This window comes from Tubulanus polymorphus, chromosome 2 (assembly GCF_964204645.1).
Source record: "Tubulanus polymorphus chromosome 2, tnTubPoly1.2, whole genome shotgun sequence".
Taxonomy (NCBI): Eukaryota; Metazoa; Nemertea; class Palaeonemertea; order Tubulaniformes; family Tubulanidae; genus Tubulanus; species Tubulanus polymorphus.
In genome coordinates, this window is record NC_134026.1 from 17,240,602 (window position 1) to 17,265,152 (window position 24,551).

General features: G+C 31.9%; 1 protein-coding gene across 3 annotated transcripts in view; it reads right to left on the reverse strand.

Annotated features, from left to right (window-relative positions):
• Window positions 1-14,935: 14,935 nt before the first annotated feature.
• The window catches only part of LOC141899606 (E3 ubiquitin-protein ligase RNF170-like), a 123,935-nt gene continuing 114,319 nt past the window's right edge, over window positions 14,936-24,551 (reverse strand). For 2 of the 3 annotated variants that reach the window (XM_074786015.1, XM_074786014.1), the window contains one exon: window positions 14,936-15,557. In XM_074786015.1, coding sequence (XP_074642116.1) covers window positions 15,288-15,557 — 270 coding nt within the window. In that variant the 3' untranslated portion in view covers window positions 14,936-15,287. The remainder of the gene's footprint in view (window positions 15,558-24,551) is intronic. The other variant, XM_074786017.1, reaches the window with a different exon arrangement.

Sequence of the window (24,551 nt, forward strand, 5' to 3'; positions counted from 1 at the left end):
TATTATAAAATGTTATTCTAAATTATGTAACCGGATAATACCAATTGATGATGAAAATGGATTATATAGTGATTTAAAAAATGACTACTTAGTTATGCCAGAATTACAAAAATGGGTTGGATACGCTTCATTTCAACGGTGTTGTCATATCACGGAATCGCGGAATTTTCCAAAAACACGAGATTTCTTCATTTTTACTACGGATAGTAACCGTGTTTTTCCACGGGATACCCCTTGTTGGACAATGCACTGGAAGCATGTTTTCACTACCGGTACCTGGTAGGCCTAAGCGATAATCTATTACTATCGTCACTCGATAAACAACGATACTATCAAACGAAAAAATTGGCAATTGAAACACATTATGCATTTTCTTATTATATATAAAATGGTATCTTTTTTTACTCCGTTATTTGTGAAGAGAAAGCTGTTACATAGTTGCTTCTCCGTGTTGATTCCTTGGGACTGAAAACGTATTATCGGTACTAGACGGCGGCTTCTGTCAAACTAATTTGTTAGGAACCGCAGTACATGTTAAGTCGTAGCACATTTCACATTTGCAGCCATCTAAAACTACATGCCCAACCTAGAGCGACCGTGCTCAAATCTACTAAGATCGCAAAAGGTCGATTAACTTCGATAACCGGTGCTTGCCCTGGTTCCGATCGCTTTGTCCTACTACGTTCTGACTGCAGCAGATTACTGGCAGCCAGTGAACGGTATCATAAAAGAATATCAGATAAAATGGCGATTCGACACCGGGTATCCCCGCGGGAAAAAACCCGGTTACTATTTATAATGATAGTGACGAAATTCCGTGTTTTTAAAAAATTCCGCGATTCCGCCATTCCGCGATATGACAACACCATCATTTCAATTAGGTGGGATAATGACATTAATTTCTACTGGAGTTATTCTACTGGAGTTATTACATTTTCTAACATCAAACCTATAGTATGTAAAGATAAAAGTAATTCAGAAGATGGTGCCATACGGCACCCACACTGTGATATTGAATCAGAACAAAAATTAACTAAAATAAATGAGTGATAATATTAAGAAAAAGACTAGATCCGAGAAACAAATTAAATGGGCTAGGGAATTACGTAAAAGATCTGCAGAATTAAAAAAAGCTAAGAAAAAGAAATTAACTGATATAAATGAATCGCCTGATATTAATTCAAATAACAATCCATCTGATTCTTCTAATAGTGGAAGAAATAATTACTTATATATTACAATTATTATATTCTCCGGTGTAATATTATTAATGGATTAACATATGATGAAAAAGAACAATATTTAAGAGATTTATATTATAACCCAGAGAGTGAAGTATCATATTCTAGTATTTCAGAATTATGGGATAAAATTAAATCTGATAATGAAAATATAAAATATAGTGAATTAAAATTATGGTTACAAATTCAACCAACATATCAAATCCATAAGAAAATGGATAAAAATTATTTAACAAGAAAAGTTATGGTTTCATACACTGATCAACAATGGCAAGCTGATTTAATTGACATGAAGAACTTAGAGGAATACAACAAAGGATATTTCTGGGTATTGAATGTTATAGATATATTCAGTAGATACGCATGGTCAATTTCAATCAAAAATAAAACTGGTATAGAAGTTACAAATGCTTTTAAATCAATATTTAAAGAAGCTATTCCAGATATGATACAATTTGATGAAGGTAAAGAATTCTATAATAAACATTTAAAAAAACTATTATCTGATAACGATGTAGAGTATTTTTCAACACATTCAGATAAAAAAGCATCTATTATAGAAAGATTTAATAAAACATTGAAAACTAGAATGTGGAAATATTTTACTGCAAATAAAACATATACATATATCGATGTGTTAGATGATTTAGTGAAAGGTTATAATAATTCTAAACATAGTTCTATAAATATGAAACCTATACAAGCTAGAAAAGAAGATAATTCAGAAAAAGTTTGGAATAATTTATATGGTGCATTTGTTACACATGATTTCGGAGAACCAAAATTTAAAATAGGACAACATGTAAGAATATCTACATATCGAAAAACATTTTATAAAGGTTATACCCCAAATTTTACTGAAGAAATATTCAAGATTAAAAAGATAATACTAACTAAACCTTTTGTTTATGAATTAGAAGAATTAAAAAATGAAGAAATATTAGGTTATTTCTATGGACAAGAATTATCACTTGTACCAAATCCAGATGAAATAGAATACAAAATAGAAAAAGTATTGAAAACAAAAACTCTTAAAGGAAAAAAGTATTCTTTGGTGAAATATAAAGGGTATGATGATAAATTTAATGAATGGATTTTATCTAGTAAAATTAAAAGAATAAATGAATAAAGATTTATTTATATTTGAACCGCATAATATGTTAGTTACTGGAGTAACAAACTGTGGTAAAACACATTTCATATTAGACTTGTTAGAAACTATTTATAAGAATCATTTTGATAATATAATATTATTCTGTCCTACTAATGAAATGAATTTACATGATTCAAAAGTGAGAGAAAGTGAGTTATGTTATCTAGCTTTCTCTGGGAGCCATTTTGGGATAACAACATGGGTTTTAAATCAAAAATATATTTCAGTTGTTGAAGATTTTAGGGAGAATATAAGATTTTTAGTTTTATTTTATAACAAAGATAGAAAATCTATGCAACAATCATTGGAAGAAAATCAAATTATACCTACTGAATTACATGATGAATATATGAATAAATTAAAGAATAATAAAGGTTCAAAATTACTTCTGAGGCTTCAATTTCCATATGAATATAAGTTTATAAAATAAGGTATTTTAAGCATTTATGTATTAGATACGTATTAGGTACGTGTTAGATACCTTAATACTTAAAACCCCTTTTTTTAAAGAAATATTATTTATTTTAATTTTTCAACTAGGTTTGAAAATAATAAATGTTATTTAGATTAATACATATTAGATACATTAATACTTAAATATATATTAGATAACCCCTTTTTTATTATTTTTCTATTATTTTATACAACTTTCAACTAATATATTATGTGCGTGTTAGATAATTATCATTACTATCTGAATCACTTTCATCATACCCTAACAATTTATTCAACATATCTACCGAATCATTTTCACAATCAGCCAAATTAAAATCGTTTTTTGATAAAACTTGAGCATTATCACGACTTGTAAATATATCTTCTATTTTCGATTTCTTAATACCGTCATCATTATAATCAGTATATTTACCTGTAACTATATTTTCATTGTCATCTTTCTTAGTGTTTGACTCCAACATTTCATTTACAATGTTTGATCCTAATATTTTTTTGCAGCAGATAAATCTAATTTATCATTACTAGGTTCCTTAGATAAAAATTCACCTAATAAATCTTTATATAAATCTTTACCATTTACTTTTTTATTTGAAACAAACTTTGTTACATATCTAAATGGGTGTTCTATAAATTCTTTTATAGCAACACGTTCTATTACATTAGTAATATGTGTAGCTGTATTCATATGATTATTCCAATTTGATGGACTGTTTGAAAATTCACCTTTACAGTAACCACAATAATTTCTATTTTCACTAATATTTAATATTATTTCATTATTAGATGTAGAAAGTAAAACGTTATTTGATGTAGAAGGTAAAACATTATTTGATGTAGGAGGTAAAACGTTATTTGATGTAGAAGGTAAAACATTATTAGATGTAGAAGGTAAAACATTATTTGATGTAGAAGGTAAAACATTATTTGATGTAGAAGGTAAAACATTATTACATGTAGATGGTAAAACACTATTAGATGTAGAAGGTAAAACATTATTTGATGTAGAAGGTAAAACGTTATTTGATGTAGAAGGTAAAACATTATTTGATGTAGAAGGTAAAACATTATTTGATGTAGAAGGTAAAACATTATTAGATGTAGAAGGTAAAACATTATTATCAATTTCATTACTTAAATTATCAGCAACTTCACTTTTATTATTATCGATTTCTATTAGTTTAGTTTTATAATTTTTGAAAATAGGATCAAATATCAAGCTATATTACAAGGTATTACATAATATAAGCCATCATTACTTTCATGTTTATCAATGTATGGAATATGTTTATATACTTAACCTGCATCCATTTATTACAAATTTCTTGATTTAAATTAAAATTCTAATACATAACACTATTTAATTGAGAATTTACAATATTTAATTGCGCGTCAGATATAATATAAACGTGCATTCTAAAATTTTTGATTCCTTTATTCTTTGTCATGAATAATTGTATCCCATCTTTAGTGTTCTGTAATTTTTTTCCAGAACCATGTAATGAATTATCCTCTGTTGTTCTAAAATCTAACCATAATGCATATTTATTACCGGTATAATAATCAATTTGATTAATATTACAATTTTCAAATGATGTTACTTTTTCATTCATAAAATGTTTTCTAATTTCTGGCCATTGATCTATCATTCTCATTCCTTGACAAAATATTTTATTTGCTATACCTTCGATAGTTATTTCTACTTTTGTTATTTCAGGATTATAATAATTATCGACCTGTATTGCGCCATTAGAATATGTTGCAATGGTAAAAAAATATGAATATACCTAATATTTAATATTATATACTTAATAATTTCATCACTTGCATTAATAGTTACAGTTTTAAATTTATCAATATAATCATATAATAATGAAAATCCTTGATTGTATTGAGTTTGAATTATGCTTGAAATATTTTCATCAGTTACTATGTCATATTCTAAACATTTATTCGATAATTTATAACCCATGTCTTTAACAACGCTAGATAATACAATTTCATTAACAGGAGCAAATGTTATTTCGAATATAATATCTTCTTGAATTGCGTATTTATATAAAGGTGCATTATTATTTATCAATTCAAAATCTAATGGAATTTTATGTTTGCTTCCATAAATCTTTTTGATCAAATTATCTGCGGTACGAGTTACTATTGCGTCATTAGCTCCTGATCTTAATTTATTTTGGTTTTCTGATTGGATGCCTTGAAATATCATATTATTTCTATTTTCTTTAGTTAACCATAAATCTTTATAATGCATAAATAAATTATAATCATCTAATGAGAAAACTGTTTCTGGGCCAATCTTTATAGTTATTTTTTTAATCAAATATCTTCCAACATTATCAACAACATAATTATTATTATTACCAGTTACATTTATATCAGCTGATAAATAAATACTATTTGGAACATAAAAAGTATTTTGTGTTAATCGAGGGATTCTACCATATAAAGTTTCATCAGGATTACTATTAGAAGGATTATGAGTAATTATATGATGAGATCTTTCTGCTTTAATAGTATTAGATATTCTATGATTCTAAGAAGGATTTATATAACTCCCACACATTTATTTAACAAAAAAATTAATTATCTATTTTTTATCATATTCACTAACCCAAAAATAATAGCACTTACAACTGTAATAAAAAATAAAATAATATGTCCAGTAGCAAAGTTAAGAATATTCCCAGCAGATTTCAATATAAAACCAACAATTGATGCAATAACTCCGGGTAAAGCTGCAGCAGATTTTTTAGATAGTTCCCATAAATATTTTGCTAATTTTTTTAAACCATCCTTAACTTTATCTTTTATAGAATTATTATCATTTGGGGGTTTATCCGGTTTATTCGGACTTGGTGTAGATTTTAATGAATTTGATATTGCTAAACCAATTGTTGTGAATACCATAGTTACAGCTGTTAGAATTGAAAGAATTGTTATACCTTATAACTTAAATAATAATTTTATTCTGTCTTTCAATGATATTTCAGAATTTGGTTTTATTATTAACTCTTTAACAAAACTTTTAATCTATTAATACAATAATCCTATGATTTTGATAATAATTTAATTTTTTCTTTCTGAAATTCTACGTTATATTCTAAATCATCAATTTCTTTTTCTAAATATGCATTTCTTTTTTTAAATTCAATTTCTTCAATAACTTTAAATTCTCTATCTAATTTTAATTGTTCTAATTCTTTTCTGGTGTCAAATAATTTATTTTCTAAAGGTTTAATTTTATCATATCTAATATATTTTTCGCGGGCAATTTTATCGGCTTCATTTCGTATACTTATTATTTCTCTAATTGTTTTTTTTCAGAAAATATACTTAAAGCTTCTATTTCTTGATCTGTTGCATCAAGTAATCCATTCGGTAAAAGTTTTTCAGTTTCAACTTCGTTTGATTTAAGTTTACTAGTTTTGGAAATTATATATTGTTCAGAAGTTGTTTCTGTTTCTAAATTATCATTGATTGTTTCAAATAATTCATTAATTCTTTCTTTAAATACTCTTTTATTTTGATTTGTCTCTGTGTCGGTAACATTTTCTATTTCATTACTATTATTACTCATTCTTTTAATTCTAGATGGTTCTAAATAACTCAAAGTTGATTCTGTTAATATTTTGTTTTGATTTTTATAAGTGATATTAATATAATAATCATCTTTCAAATGATAATAATATTCACCATCTAATGATTTTAATTCTGTTACTAAAAGTCTGGCGCCTCTATCATTTATATTATACCCAGATCTTTCAAATATAGGTTTGAAATTATAAATATATTCATTATATTCTAAATTTTGTTTTACTAAATCTGGATTTTCATTTTCAGGATTTATTCTCGATTTAGTTCTTCTATCAAATTCATCTGTTGATGGCCCTTTAGAACCACTATCTGCTAAATTAGAACTATATGCTGATCCATCATCATTATCAATATTAGTTTCAGCATCATTATAATCATCATCAATATGCCCATCATTATTATTTCCAATTTCTCTCATTTCATAAGCTTCTCCACCTTCTGCCATTTACATTATAAAAAAATTAAAATTAAAAATATAATATTCCTCCTATTACAATTCCCATACAATTTATAGCTAATTTAGCATTTTCATGGGATTTATTATCATTATCAGTTTTAAATATGTCATGTTGAATATTATCAGTTTTTATATCACCGTGTGGGTGCCGTACGGCACCATTTTCTGTAGTATTGTAATCTTTTATTTTAGAATCATTATTTAATTTAATATTCTTAGTTTTAGTTTCTGTTGATTGAATATGTTTTTTAATTTTTTCACTTTCCATTAATTTTGGAGCAGTAATAATCTTTTTATTTATATCATTCAATCCAAATGAATTATTTATTGTTGCAGTCTTAATTAAATTATTATAACCAATTATATTTCCCATCTTTAATACTTAATCATTAGAAATAATCAATAAATTGGGGCCAATACAATAATTTAATCTAATATGTGATTTATCTAGATAATTTTGGTACCTAACTATGTTTTCTGGAATCGATCTATTTTTATCATTATGAATGGAATCTTCAAATAATACTTGAATTGTTTCTGTGTATCAAATTAAGTGTTATCATTTCCAACTATTGGTGATCTTGTTTCAACTTGCGCACCGAAAATACATATCAAATAAGTTCTAATTGATTGATTTATTCTTTGTATACCTGATTTTGTAAAACCTTCACTATTTTCTAAAATAAAATTAATCCAACCATTATTATTATCAATTTTATAATCATGATAAGCTCCAATTCTATGCATATAATCAATTCTTTTTATTTCATACTTTTCACCAGTACCTTGCAATTTACCATGCGCTCTAAAATCGGAATTAATATTTATATTAAATTCATTACATATTTTATAAAACTTAGATATATTAATATTATTGTCCAATTTTTTAAAATATTTAGATCCGGGTAAAGGACATTCTAATTCATTTAATATTATTCTGATTTGAAAATATGTGTGAAATCTAAATATTGTGTGAATTAATTTTAAATCAGAATAATTCAAATTTTTATCCAAGTTATTTAAATGATCATTCCAACTTATACCACAACCAGTTGTTGCACAATAAACAGCAAAATTTAATTGATTCTGCCAACATTTCATATTAGATTTTACTTTATATATATGATATTCATCTCGAGTAAAAGTAACTTCATATGTATTAAATATATTTTCCATTTTAGAAATACAAAACTGTGTTTCAGTAACATAAATTTCTAAATTAGTTAATGAATTTAAAACTAAACTCCTATATGTAATAATTTTATTAAAATCTATCGCAGGAATATTATATTTAATTGATTTATTTTATTGGAACGCTTTTGGAAACCCAATTTATATAATTGAAAAACTAATAATTTATTAATTCTTTAAATAATTTATCTTGTTCTTCAACTGTTATATTACCATTTAAACTTATTATATAATCTAGTGTATTTTTTAATTTATTAATTTCTTTTATATTAGTTTTAATTTTTTCTTTATTACTTTTTATATTTAATTTTGAACTTATACCAGTTAAAACACTTGATGATAATCCTAGCACGCCAATTGATATAGCTAAAGGTGTTAATGGACTGAATATTGCTAGAAATGTTATTACAGAACTAATTGTAACTGAACCATTTATAATAAAATAATATATAATTTTACTTTTTAAATATTTTTTCTTTTCTATCTTTAAGTCACTTTCAAATTCTAATATTTGTTTTTCTAAATATGTTTTTAATTTAGTTTTATTTATATCATGAGGAATAATATCAATATTATCAACTTTATCATCAATTTATTTAGCAAAAAAAATTACTAATTAGTAAATTTATATGCTACAAATAGAACAATAACTGTTCCGCCTAAAATCCATATTATTTCATATTTCTGTTGTTCATTACTTGGGGTATAATAATCTGATAATTTAGGTTTGTATAGATGTAATATTTTCTTTATTGGTTACCGCGTTATATAAACTCATTGCATCACCAACTGATTGAAAATCTCTATGTGAAATCTTCTGATCATTTAATTGTTTATTGATGTAATCCATATAGTTTTGTCTCTTTTCTCTATATTCTTCTGCAGCTTTATTGTATTTCTCTAATGCTAAGTTATGTCTTTTTTTGTTCTGATAATGATCCATTTTTATCAATATGCTTTAATAAATAACCACCACCATTAAATGCTAAAGCGTTAACAATTGCTGACCCTATTATAGTTATAATTGCAGAAGCCATTTATTTAGTAAAATAATTACGCATTTATATAGGAGGAATATATTTTTGTTTTTCTAAATAATCAATAGTTAAATTAGATAAAGAAACTGCTAAAGTTAATCTTAAAATGTCATTTATATCAAATCTATCAACATTAACACTCCCATTTTAAATACTTCTTTTAATACCATTGAATAACCAACAGTTCCCACTGATAATAATGCTCCATTATATAATCCAGTTATTATCCACTTATTATCACTCATTTATTTATCAAAAAAATTACTATCATCAAAATATTTATTTATCTTAGTTATAATTATTTCAACATTTATAGTATTATTAGTTTCATTTTCATATATTTCAGTTATTATTCATTCAATATCATCAATGGTAAAATCTTCATCTAATTCATAAAATCTTCAGGATTCTCTAATTAAATTAGTAATCTTTTCTACGTTTAAAGTTTCTTTATCTATTGTTTTTTCATACTCAAATGTTGTTTCATTAGAAAATGCAATATTTTTAACATGCGTAATTACATCAGTACTGTTATATTTCATTTCTTTCTCATATTTAAAATCAAATCCAAAACATATGCTCGGCCCAACAGTTATATTCATTTATATAGTGAAAAAATTATTCTCTACATCTTATAACTAATTCATATATCACAGGAAAATTATTTATATCAATTAAATATCCATTATGATTTCTAATTTCTAATCTAAAATTATTAAAATGAGGAATGCATGGTTTGAAATCACATTCTGTTAAATTATAATTTATTTGAGTTCCAAATTGTTTAACATTTTTTAGCGGTAAAATATTTAATATACTAGAACTACAAATTGTTTCTTTAGTTGCTTCGAAAGTTTTTGTAGGATCGATTAAATTGCAATAAATAGTGTGTAAAAGGTATTATATTTGAGATGCCTTCTGAATAAATTTATGTTGTTCATTAGATATCTTTATTCTTATTTTATTAGTACTATCAATTTTATTAAATTTAATTTCAAATAAAGAAGTGCCCCCGATTTTCAACCGAGCTCTTCTATTATTTTCCTGCGCTAATGATTCTAAATTATATAATCCTGGTTTTAAAAATAGATGAAACCATTTATCTTTATTTCTCATATAAATCATAAACCCTCTATGTTCAAAAGTTTTATCCGATATATTATAAAAAGAATTACATAAACTTACATTTACTAATTTTAAATCTACACAATTCTTAAATTCTCTATCTAATTGTACTAGTAAATTATGTGATTTATAATTAGTAAGTCTTTTAATTCCGCCATTTATTTTACATATTTTCTTATTCGAAATCTATTCCATGGTGCCCTTTTTCATTCTTACCGTTGTATATGAAATAGACATCATCTGAACATAATTCTTCTAAATCTTCACTTGATAATCTATGAAATCTATCTGGTAAATATGTTCTGAATTTATATGTATTTCCCTTTAATCCTTCATATTCTAAGTGGATTTACTACCATATCTATTAGTAACTGTATCAATATTTGTAATTAGATATTTCTTATGAATTGTTAATTCTGTTAACTTCTTAAATTTATAATCTACTGATTTGACATTTGAAGTATCTTTTATTCTATCCAAAATGATTTGTTGTTCTCACTGTGTACTTGTTTACTCTCCATTTATAATACATATTTAAATCAAAATTTGATTAACACGCTAGAATTCTTTTCATAATCTCATTCTCTTTTGTTTCTTCTCTTTTAAATCTTAAGTATTCATCTAAATTGCAACCATAAGCAACTGTGTGTATACTAGTTAGTTACCTAATCGTTGGTGGTAAGCTTTTTATAATCGGTTGGTGGTAAGCTTTTTATAATCGGTCAAAACCGCAAGGGTTTGGCGATGGGCTTGGACTCTATTTCCGGGTTGTTGATAATCTCGCGAGAATGGCGCTAAATATGAACTGCGAAAAATTCAAAATATCACGGAAATACCTTGTGTTTATATTGTTTAGGCGCTATTGCACTTTCGTACCCCCCTCCCAAAAATTTTTATTTCAGCATATTTATTATCAGGGAGGTCTAAGGATTCAGAATCAGTAACTTTTGGCCCAAAAAACTTAGTTTTTCTGGGTTACAATCATGTTATTTTGGGCCCTAAATCGCGTGTAAATTCGCCGATTCGTGACGTCAACAACGCCATATTGGATGTCAGTCAAAGTTTCTAACCCTCCACTGAAATGTCATGACATTAAAACTTTGCAAAAACCATGTTTTCAAACATAACCATCTCTTAAAATGACGCGTATGTTTGCATTATTTTCATACTTAGCTATAGTTAGTTACCTAATCGTTGGTGGTAAGCTTTTTATAATCGGATGGGCTTATACCAACGTTAGGGATGACAAGGACCAAAACACGGTTGAAAGAAGTAACACTTCAAAAATATACTTTCTATTCACTTCAGTCCATAATTAATGGCTTAATTCACAAACTAACACAGGTACCTTTCGAAATAATCCAATTTTATGTATGTTTCGAGTGATTAATCATCATCATTTGAGAAATTAATTAATTTCTCCACAAATTTCGCCATTGGCCGCCATTTCTCTGTATTGCACATGTGGCATGATAAGACAAGGGGACCTACTAGGATTTATATAAAACTTTCAAGACGAAACGACAATTTTTATTTTTGATGGTTTTCCAACTTATATTTCAAATCTTCGTGTTTTCCATAATAAATAATAAAATAATAAATTCTGGTAAAAGAAAAATGTGAATAAGTCTTTAATTTTTTTGAATTTCGTCGTTTCGCTTCGTTAGTTTGTGCTGTTGTCCTGGCCTCAGTCCACAGGTGCCAGCACCTCCAGTAATTTTCAAAATGGCAGCTGTTGACTCGACGGAAATTTACTCTCACTTTACGGCCGATTTGCACATGGATTAAGATCGTCAGGTGAGGTGTTATAGGTATCAGACAAACAACGAATCTGTTGTGCGTCGATTACAACAAAAATTAGACGGATATCTTAAGAGACGATGAAATGCCAGGCAAATTACTCGTCAGTCAAATCGGCTGACGAAGATTGCATACAAAAATGACCTTCCCATTCCTGACTGTGGTTTGTGAAAATATCCGATCGTGAAACTAAACCACAGACAGGTTACTAACTTCTTCTTTGAATATACAATTGATGTAATCTTTGAAATGAATATTCTTTTCAAGTAACATGTCACTTGTTCCTTGTTCCTTATTCAGATTTTCTTCTTTACCGAATAAGTAACGAAAATTGAACCGGTAAAGAAGAAAATCTGAATAAGGAACAAGGAACAAGTGACATGTTACTAGTTCCTTATTGGGCGGTGAATTCTGAATAAGTAACAAGAAAATCTGATTAAGGAACAAGTAACAAGTTACTTGTTCCTTGTTGGGAGATGAATTTTGAATAAGTAACGAAAACTGAACCGGTAAAGACGAAAATCTGAATAAGTAATAAGTAACAAGTTACTTGTTCCTTATTGGGAGATGAATTCTCAATAAGTAACGAAAATTGAACCGGTAAAGTCGAAAATCTGAATAAGGAACAAGGAACAAGTAACATGTTACTTGTTCATTATTGGGAGATGAATTCTGAATAAGTAACAAGAAAATCTGAATAAGGAACAAGTAACATGTTACTTGTTCCTTATTGGGAGATGAATTCTGAATAAGTAACGAAAATTGAACCGGTAAAGACGAAAATCTGAATAAGTAATAAGTAACAAGTTACTTGTTCCTTATTGGGAGATGAATTCTCAATAAGTAACGAAAATTGAACCGGTAAAGTCGAAAATCTGAATAAGGAACAAGTAACATGTTACTTGTTCCTTAATGGGAGATGAATTCTGAATAAGTAACAAGAAAATCTGAATAAGGAACAAGGAACAAGTAACATGTTACTTGTTCCTTATTGGGAGTTGAATTCTGAATAAGTAACGGAATAAGGAATAAGGAACAAGTAATGAACTTCACTGAGGTACTTAAATTTATTTTCTAAATGTGTTCTAGTTTTATTGTGTCTTGCTTTTTGGGATTTATCTATATTGATTTTACATGTTGGACAGTAGTACTTCTTATTTGCTTCCATTTTAATACTAAATTTTTTATTAAAATTGATTTTAGAAGTTATTCATTTATATGTTATTCATATATATGAATATTTTAAGAGTAATAGGGATAATAGGGGTTCAGGTTAAAGGTTGAAGGGGCGAGTGAGTAAAAAATGAAAAAATTTTTCATTTTTTATGAGCTCGACCCTTCGACCTTTGGCTTGAACCCCTATTATCCCTATTACTACTGTAGATCCTTCTTGAAATTCTCGGTATATAGGACACCTACCAACGCTGAATCCTACCTTCATTACTTTTCGTTCACTTCTCCCGATATTAAACTTGGTTTAGCTCAAGGATTATTTCTTCGCGCTTTGAGAATTTGCGACCCCTCATTTCTACCTGATGAAATACAACATATTACCCAATCTCTCAAAAAACTTGCCTACCCTGATTTCATCTTGAAAAAAGCTCTCCTTAAAGCTTGCTATACCCATTTTGGAAATAATAACCTAAGAAATCCTACGTCAGCTATCCATAAACAGCCTATCATTGTACCGTATGTACCTTTTCTCGAGAATTCTGAAGTTCCTCTTCGGTCACTAAATAAACAACTTATCTTCCAATATAATAATAAAATTAGCAACATATTGATTAATCACAAACCTAAATCCGAATCCCTCATCTGTGGAATTTATAAATACCTTGTAAAGTTTGTGACAAAGTATACATAGGAGAAACATGTCGGAACCTTAATCAACGTTTAAAAGAGCACAAATTAGATGTGAAAAACTTTAAACTGAAAGCAGAGTTGCTAATCATTTCAGACCTCACACAATTTTGATTTCGTTAATGCCAAATTAATTTACCCTCGCAGCGATAAAACTAAAAGACATTTTGGAATCTGAATTAATAATTGAAAATTCGAACAACGTTGTAAATCTTAACAATGGTTTTTCGGCCCATAATAAACTAATATCAAAATTCCTCTGTAAACAGGTTAAACTCAACACTTGGTTGCGCCTCGATCCTTTTGTTATTTGTCACTCATAAATTTTAGTCTCTCAACTTGTATTCACAATTGTTTTGATTTAGTACCCCCTAGTTTGCCTCTTAACTACTGATTTTAATTATGATAATCACGATTGTTTCATATTATTACCTCTTGGTTCGCTTCTCTTTAATCTTCTTTACCGTGTAACTGTATCTGCGTTAACTTTCCTTTAGTTTATATCAACTATGTCTCTTGAATTAGTCTCTTTGTCTCTGGCATGTGTGTATATATATATACATCTCATAATTTCTGTAGTATTCATTATTCTCAAAGTAACATTTTCAGACTTTTTCGTTAACATTGTGGGATTCTCTCTTCATCACTTCAACACGGATATAGTGTTCAATCGTTATCACGATACCTGAGTGATCACGATAGTCTGGTTATGTCAGTAACCTTAAGCAAGGCCCTACACGCGTCATCTTCTAAGTATTTACTAATTTTACTGATTGATTGTCTTAGATAGTACCAACATAGTCCAGATGTGTCATGGATATAGTTCTCAATAGCCAGTTCTTTTACCAGGTTATTATGCTTTTCCAACACTTGAACTGCAGATTAATTCATACAGGTGAACTCAACAAAGGCCCATGGTTCTCCATATGGAACTTGACTTTCGTGAAACGGATCCCAAAAACACGATAACTAATTTCATATATGAGCATTCAAAATACTTTTACTTCCATTTGATACATTGTTAGAAAAACAGCTTCAAGGCATATTTATCTTGAACATGATTTGCCTTCTATGAAAAACAAATCATATTGTAACCATTAGGTCTATGAATGATAACAAAAATCGATATTGGAATACAAGACACTTAACCTTACGGGAGGGAATGCGAATATGGATGAGTTTCTTTGTTAATATTCATAATTTAGTTCGATTTTATGAAATTATCCATAAATGGTTGGTTAAAAAAGACTAGATATTCATCATAAGCACAATCAGTGACATGACAAAATCAGTCTACGAAATGAATAGATACTAAAAACAAAACTAACAACACCAGCTACACATGTTAGCTAAACAAATCACTAGTAATGTGCTCTTTCTTCCACTGCTTGTCGATATATAATACTGATGTAAATAGCCAGCATGAACAATATAAAAAAATCATCAAGGAACCCAAATATTCCGAAGGCAGCTTCTGGGATGATATCGAAAGGTGTGACAAAGTACAGAAGTACAGCAACGAAGCATATAATAATTCGTACTCGAAACACCAACAAAAGTCCATTCCATGTGAAGAATTCTGTGAATGCGTGGCGTAGTAATGTAGGTAGGTCTCGTATATAATCAATAACCTGAATAAATAAAAATAAAGAAGAATGAATCGATAAAGTGATAATTTTCTGAAGAAATACTTGATTGTTAGTCAGAATAATCAACTTGACTAAAATATTTGGAACTTAAATGTGTACTCCCAAATAGTAGCCTCCTCATTACCCTCTTTGGGTATTTGTCAGGATTCTCTTAATTTGGTGGGATCGTCAATGATTATTCCATACAACCCCAATTCAGTGCCTTATGAAAGCCAAGATAATATCTTTTACCTACTTTTTGCTAAACTGTTCACAAGAATACCGCTGAAGTGTGGCAGGGGGCTTGGACTCCCACCAGGGTAAGGTAAGTACTGTTAATACAAATTTCAGTTCCAAAAATTGCAAAATTTCCTTCCTTTCCTATGGTTTTTGCTACAAATAACGTAGCACAAGGATGGTGGGTCGGAGGCTTTGGTAGATAAGATTTACGCTCTATTGCAACGTAAAGAGATCACTTACCCGAGCATCAGAACAGGCACACTGCAGCACAATGAAGACCAGTAAGCCAGTGAGCCCAACCAGGGCCCTCAATTTTACAAAAAAAATAATCCCTGTGACTTAAGGTGCATGAAAATATGTACACTTCATGAAACCGTGCTATAGAGGGTGTACATGGATTGATTTAGCCGCAAGCACACTAATTAAGAAAAAATTCAAATGTTAAAATGATTTGCCTTCTTTTTGACTGTTAGTCTTAGCAATCAGGTTAAAATCTTGGGGAAATTGGTATTAATTGGGCTTGATTCAAGTATGCCTAAGTTTTTTCCTTCGACAGACATAATCCACTTTTCATCTATCAAGGTAATTAAGCAACGCAATGTGTCGGCCTGTAGCTTTTTTTTGAATTATCATATTTACAGAATGGGGAACTGTAAAACACAAAAATCCACCAGTCGTTTCTTGATCACATATGAGTTTTCCAGTTATGCAAGATATGATAGAAGGCATTAGCATAGAACATATGAAGTACGTTCCTTTTTACCATATTTTGAAATATTATATTGTTACAGTTTACATTCTAATTGTATGATCATCTGGTAAAGTAATATGCTTAGGCCAAGCAAGAGTCTTTAAAATTCTTAAGGGTTTTAATGATTAATAATAACTTATTTAGGAAACATCCTCGTACAGTTGGTCTGGAGTAACTTCTACAAATAGCAACCATGTCAGACGCAAATATTTTTAATCCCTAAACATAGATAGGCCTACACCTTAGCAAATACTATGTATCAGTTGGCTGCCTAATAGATCATAAGCAGTAGCCATAATGTACTTTGCGAGACGAGACGAGAAACTAGGGGTCCAGGGACACCATGCCCACTTGGGAAGTGGTTTCAAATGCTCAACAATCTAACAATTTCAATATTCAACGCCCCCTGGTGACCATATACAAAAACCAATGACCTTGAAACTCACCACAATCATAGAACATGTCAGCAGCTACGATTTTGAAATTGATTGTGATAATAAAATTGCCTTGTTACAAATTTAATATGGAAATACTAAGTTACTTACTATTCAACGCCCCCTGGTGACCATATTCAAAACCCAATGACCTTGAAACTCACCACAATCATAGAACATGTCATGAACTACAACATTGAAATTGATCATGGTAACAAAATATGCCTAGGTACCAATATAATAAGGAAATACTAGGGTATTCTACTATTCAACGCCCCCTGGTGACTATATAGAATAACTAATTTCCTTAAAACTCACCACAATCATAGACGATGTCATGAGCTACAACTTTGCAATAGATTTCGGTAACAAAATATGGATTGGTACAAATATAATATAAAAATACTAAGATATTGTATTATTCAACGCCCCCCCCCCCCCTATACCAAAACTAATGACCTCGAAACTCACCACAATCATAGAACACGTAATGAGCTACAACAAATTTATACGAAATATCAAGGTTATTGATCAAGACGTCTTCAAATTTCCCTCAAAAAGTTCAAAAACGTGTAAAACGTGCTGATTTTGGCGAACAACAATGGCTAGCAGTCGGCCATCTAGATTCTGACAGGGCCAGTTTTTGGGCTAAAGATGTGTCTAGGGTAGATACATGTATGAACCAAATATCAAGACATTACCTTGAAGCGTCTTCAAAACTGGATTCCGTCTACGGACGGACGAACGGACGGACGAAAAGTGAACGCAATAAGCTGAGACTTAAGTCCTAAGTGGGTTAAAAATGGAAATTATATTTGTTGCTTCCTAATTTTCATACTTATGCTCACACTAACAGTAACCATCATTTTTGCCTGCTTTATGGCCACTGTAATTAGGATCTTCCTGTGGAAAACCTTTATGACTTTGTACACTGCATAGACTATCTTTTAGTTCAAAGTACCATCTTGATGCTACTTGATCGATAATATGTTATTGGACAGTTTCTGGGCACTTGCCATTAATTACATTTGTCCAAAGATCTTACAAAATACCATCTTAACAGTGTTTGCTAGGTGGTACATCATTGGACGCTATGATTTGAAATAATAGGTGGTATTATTTTATCAGTCAGTTAATCATCTCTGGTGTCATCTTTGCCTATCAGTCATTCTCCATAAACAATTAGGACGCTTTAGATAAAAAAAACCTTAGCCCAATTCAAAATGAATGAAAATCCAACATTTAATCTTATGGCCACTGTAATTAGGATCTTCCTGTGGAAAAAGCCTTTACGACTATGTACAGTGCATAGATTTTCATTTAGTTCAAAGTACCATCTTGGTGCTACTTGCTGGATGGTATGTTATTGGACAGTTTCTGGGCACTGCCATTAATAACAATTGTCCAAAGATCATACAAGATTCCATCTTAAGTGTTTGCCAGGTGGTATATCATTGGACGCTATGATTTTAAATAATAGGTGGTATTATTTTATCGGTCAGTTAATCATCTATGGTGTCATCTTTGCCTAACAGTCATTCTCCATAGACAATTAGGACCCTTAAGATAATTAGAATGCCGCTGAAGACGATTGATGCCCCCACATCAGGTGAAATGCCTGAGTGTAAAATACACCCAAGTGTATGTCGACCTATTTCTGAAGGCAGGAAATAAAAAATACAAAACGGCTTCCGGTGACCTTGACCTTTGACCTACAGGACTCGAAATCTAATCAGGTCTCTTGGGTAACCCAACGATGAAATTTCACAAAGTTACCTTATACCGTTTATGAATTAAGAGCCCGGGTATGAAAAATACAAAACAGCTCCTGGTGACCTTGACCATTGACCTACAGGATCCGAAATATAATCAGTTACTCACGGTCTTTAGGATAACCCAGCCAAAAGTTGTCACCAAATTATCTTAAACCATCTATGAGATAGAGCCCCGAAATGAAAAATACATAACAGCTTCTAGTAACCTTGACTTTTGACCAACATGACCTGAAATCTAATCAGTTACCCACGGTTCCTAGGACAACCCATCCATAGAATTTCAGTAAGTTATCTTAAACCGTTTATGAGTTAGAGCCCGGAAATGAAATTCACAAAATGGCTTCCTGTTTTCTTGACCTTGGATGTACAGGACCAAAAATCTAATCAGTTACTCACCTCATACAGTACAACACAACAGTTGAATTTGAAGAAAATCTGTTGAAGGGTTAAGCTACTAGGGCACGGAAACCACTGCGGACAGATGGACGGACAGACAGACTTACCAACAGACAGACAGACGGACTGACAGACGATGAATCGAATACAGTATGCCCCCCACAGCGCATTGTGAGGGCATAATAAAAACCTCAGTCCAATTCAAAATGAATGGAAATCGAACATTTAATCGTATGGCCACTGTAATTAGGATCTTACTGTGGAAAAACCTTAATGACTATGTACAGTACATAGATTATCATTTAGTTCAAAGTACCATCTTGATGCTACTTGCTGGATGGTATGTTATTGGACAGTTTCTGGGCACTGCCATTAATAACATTCGTCCAAAGATCATACAAAATACCATCTTAACAGTGTTTGCTAGGTGGTATATCATTAGACGCTATGATTTGAAATAATAGGTGGTACTATTTTATCCGTCAGTTAATCATCTATGGTGTGAATACTTACCTGGAATCCTTGATAATTTTCCATTAAGTAAACCAGGAAGAAGTAAACCAGGGCCTTCCATTTATAAATAATGAAAAACTGGGAGAAGATAACAGTGACGTGTGTGATGAACTGTTGCTTTGTCCAACATCTGTTTTGTATTATACGTGTACAATCCTGTAAAAATGTGTATATGTTAAATAAACGAGTCTAATGCCAAATGCCGTCTTGTTAACTTCGATGCTTAGGCTCTCCCATCATTACATGGTGGCAGCGGTTGAGACAACGGATTTTCTATAGTGAGGGACGCTCCCTTATACGTTAGATATTGTTTGTTTGATGTTAGGACGCTCCTAATAACGGATACAATATGAATTCTATGTTTAAACCCCCAGAGGGTTTTGATTTTCTTAAGTCCCGCGAAGTGGCCGGCGTGGATAAGACGATTTAGCCGTTTCAGGATAGCTAGCAAGCTATCCCAGGACTCAGATGAGGTCCAGATCAATACCCTGTTAACTTCGATACTTAGGCTCTCCCATCATTACATGGTGGCAGCGGTTGAAACAACGGATTTTCTATAGTGAGGGACGCTCCCTTATACGTTAGATATTGTTTGTTGGATGTTAGGACGCTCCTAATAACGGATACAATATGAATTCTATGTTTAAACCCCCAGAGGGTTTTGATTTTATTAAGTCCCGCGAAGTGGCCGGCGTGGATAAGACGATTTAGCCGTTTCAGGATAGCTAGCAAGCTATCCCAGGACTCAGATGAAGTCCAGATCAATACCCTTCTATATTGCTTAGGGGAAGAAGCGGACAATATTTTTGATCAATTCGTGTTCAAAAAGAAAACGGATACAGCTGGGAAGGTAGTCAGAAGGTAGGAGGAAACCGTGGAATTATTCGAAAATTATTTCATTCCGAAACGAAACGTGATTTTTGAGCGATCGAAATTTCAGGAGAGATCTCAGAAGTCAGGGGAAAGTATTGAAGAATATGTTCGCGCGTTGCATACTCTTGCTGAAAACTGTGATTTTCCCGCCAAGAGCGACACGATTCGGGACAAGCTAGTGATAGGCTTGCAGGATAAGCAAATATCTGCCAAGTTACAAAAGATCGACGACTTAACATTGGAAAAAGCAATCGAAATATCCCGTCAAACAGAACTAGTAAAAGAACACAACAGAAAAGAGGAAGCGTTGACGGTGGAGAGTATCCGGGGTAGACAACGGTTCCGAACACAGGGACAGAGAGGACGCACAGATAGAGGGATTACGAATAATAGTGCGAGGAATCACGATCAACGGATTACGGGTAATGCGAGGAACCCCGATCAAAGAAGAGACTTTCGAGGAAATGCCGGAAAGTGCCGATATTGCGATAGATCTCACAGGAGAGGACAATGTCCAGTGTACGGAAAGAACTGTAGTAAGTGTCAAAAACTAAATCACTTCGTGAGGTGTTGCAATACGAAAAACATAAGTTTTATTCGGGAATATGATGAAGATGACTATTACGAGAGTGACTCCAGTGAAAGTTCTAACTTTTTCATGGACACGATACGTGCCGATAATATCTCTAATGGCGACATGGAGAAATCACCGGAATGGAGATTACGGACTAACATTGTAAGTACTATGGTTAACTTCAAGATAGACACAGGTGCCGATTGCACGGTTATTAGTAAGACTCAGTATGATAAAATTGAAGAGAGTCCGAAACTTTGTAAACCTAAAATAAGGTTAACTAGTCCCGGTGGTAAGCTGCATAACTTAGGTTACTTCTATACAAGTATTAACGTGGTAAATGATGAAACTAGATCACACAGAATTAAAATACATGTTGTTTAAGAAGAGTGTGACAATTTGTTAGGTCGTGGGGCTGCAGAGTCCATGGGTCTGATAAAGCGTATGTTTTCTATTAAGAAAAAGCTCCGAATTTGTTTTTGGAGAACTGGGATTATTAAAGGGCGACCCAGTCAATATCAAGGTCGATGAAAATGTGACTCCATACAGCGTTAAATGTCCCAGGCGGATTCCCTTACCTTTGGTGGATAAAACGGTTAAAGAGTTAAAAAGAATGCAGTCACACGACGTTTTTGAACCTGTAACCGAGCCCACTGAATGGTGTGCTCCCATTGTCCCCGTGTTAAAACCAAATGGCAACGTTCGTATCTGCTGTGACCTTCGCAAATTAAATCAGGCCGTAAAACGTGCAAAATACATGCGACCTGATACGCAGGCAATACTGCACAAAATGGCAGATTCCAAAATTTTCAGTAAACTGGACTGTTCATCCGGTTACTGGCAACTAGGCCTGGATTATGGAAGCTCGCTCCTTACAACGTTCATAACTCCTATAGGCAGGTTCAGATTCAAGCATTTGCCGTTTGGTATTTCTAGTGCATCAGAAAGATGGAGGACGTTTTGAAAGATATTGATGGTGTGGAAATATTTCAAGACAATATCATTGTTCATGGGCGTAACCAGAAAGAACATGACCATAGACTGACACAGGTTATGGGCGCCATTAAGGCAGCAGGTTTGAAATTAAATTGAAAGAAGTGTGAGTTTAGCAAATCTGAGATTGAGTTTTTAGGGCATGTCATTGCGTCAAACGGTATAAGACCACAGTCTAAGAAAGTTAAAGCTAATTTGGATTATAAACAGCCAGAAAGTGTCACAGAACTGCGTAGGTTCATAGGCATGGTAAATTATCTAGGACATTGCATTGAAAACCTATCCCATGAGATGGCCGAATCCTCGAACTACTGCGGTCTGACACCGCGTGGTTCTGGGGACTGGCTCAGCGTACTTCATTCTCACGTGTAAAGCAACTCATCACACAGGCGCCAACATTAGCATTTTTCGACATAAACAAACCTGTGACTGTCAGCGTTGACAGTTCACAGTACGGGATCGGCGGTGCTGTATTCCGACGTCACGGCGACCACTTAAAAGCTGTAGCATTCTGTTCGCGGACACTAACCCTAACTGAGAAACGATGGGTGCAAATTGAAAAAGAATGTTTGCCCTCAGTCTGGGCTTGCGAGAAATTCGCAAAATATCTCGTCGGTCTAGGTCAATTTCAGCTTATTACCGATCATAAGCCATTGATACCAATAATTAACTAGAAAGATCTTGACAGAATCCCGATCAGATGCCAACGGTTGGTCATACGATTAATGAGGTTTAATTGTAAAGCAACGTATGTGCCAGGCAAAGAAATGGCAGTGTCGGAGGCATTGTCGAGGGCGCCACTACAGAATAACTTTGATGAGAGTGATCATGAGCGGGAAAATTGTGTTACCGCTCAAATCTCAGCCCTAGGCATGAACAGATTTACATCTGACGAAATAACTAACAGACTACGCGAGCAATCGAAAATTGACAAAACGTTACGAAATTGCGTTACGAAAATTTATTATTGACGGTTGGCCACGTCATGCTAGAGAGATTCCAAAAGAATTTGTTCCGTATTTTAGTGAGCGTGGTTCACCAAGCGAGTATCAAGGGTTAATCTTGCATGGTAACAAAATCGTGGTCCCGGATAATATGCGCGAAGAAATGCTTGACAAAATTCATGACGGCCACATGGGCATAACTAAATGCCGAAATCGCGCGAAACTCAGTGTTTGGTGGCCTCACATCAGTCATAAAATAGCGGAACTAGTGGGTAAATGCCAACTGTGTAATGAGAATTCTCCAGCCCAAAGGAAAGAACCTTTGATATCCACCGAGTTGCCATCTGGTCCCTGGATACATATAGGCGCTGACTTATGTGAATATGATAAATACCACTACTTGATTATCGTTGATTACTTTTCTCGCTATGGGAAATAATGAGAATGGGTCATAAGTTACCATCCTCAGCATCTGTAATTGATAAACTTAAGTCAGTGTTCTCGGGTCATGGCATCCCTCAACGTTTATTTACTGATAACGGTAGTCAGTTTATGAGAACCGAGTTTAAACAATTCACGAATTCCTGGAACTTCTCACATGACATGTCGAGTCCCAGATACCCTCAGTCAAATGGTGCGGCGGAGAGAGCCGTACAAACTGCTAAGAAGATATTAAGACAAAAAGATCCACATCTTGCTCTCTTGTCGTACAGATCGACACCTTTTGCAGCTACTGGCTATAGTCCAGCACAGCTTCTCTTCGGTAGGAACATTCGTACTAGGTTACCTATCAGTAAATCAGAACTAAAAACGCATTGGCCAAAATTAGGAAAAGTGAAACGCGTTGATACTAAATACAAACAGAATATGACGCATTCATACAATAGACATTACGGTGTCTAGAAGATAAACAACGACATCAAGAAAATTAGTTCAAAGTCTAATAATCTATAATAGTCTATAATCTTATTTTTTCACGCATCTGGCTTGCTCATACATTTGATTGTTTGAAAACTTTGAATATGTTGGAAAATATACAAATATGATAATTCATTGCACTTCTTATATATGTTGGTATAGATATAAAGATATAGTTTGACTTTAAGGTGGTACTACCATCTAGCTATCATAATTAGATGGTATACATTCATTAGATTAGTCCAACTTTAAGGTGGTACAACAATCTAGCTATCGTAATTAGGTGGTATACATTTATTTGATAGGTCCATCATTAAGGTGGTACTACCATCTAGCTATCGTAATTAGGTGGTATCCATTTATTAGATTAGTCCAACTACCATTTAGATCAGCACTGAGATCAGTACAACCAGCGACAAAGTTGTTCTGAATCTAACACTGATTACTGTCGTCTTTATTTTGTGAAAATCGGACCATCAGTTCCAATGTTACGAATGATACCAGTACTACCATCTAGCTGTCGTTATTAAGTGGTATACATTTATTAGATTAGTCCAACTTTTAGGTGGTACTACCATCTAGCTGT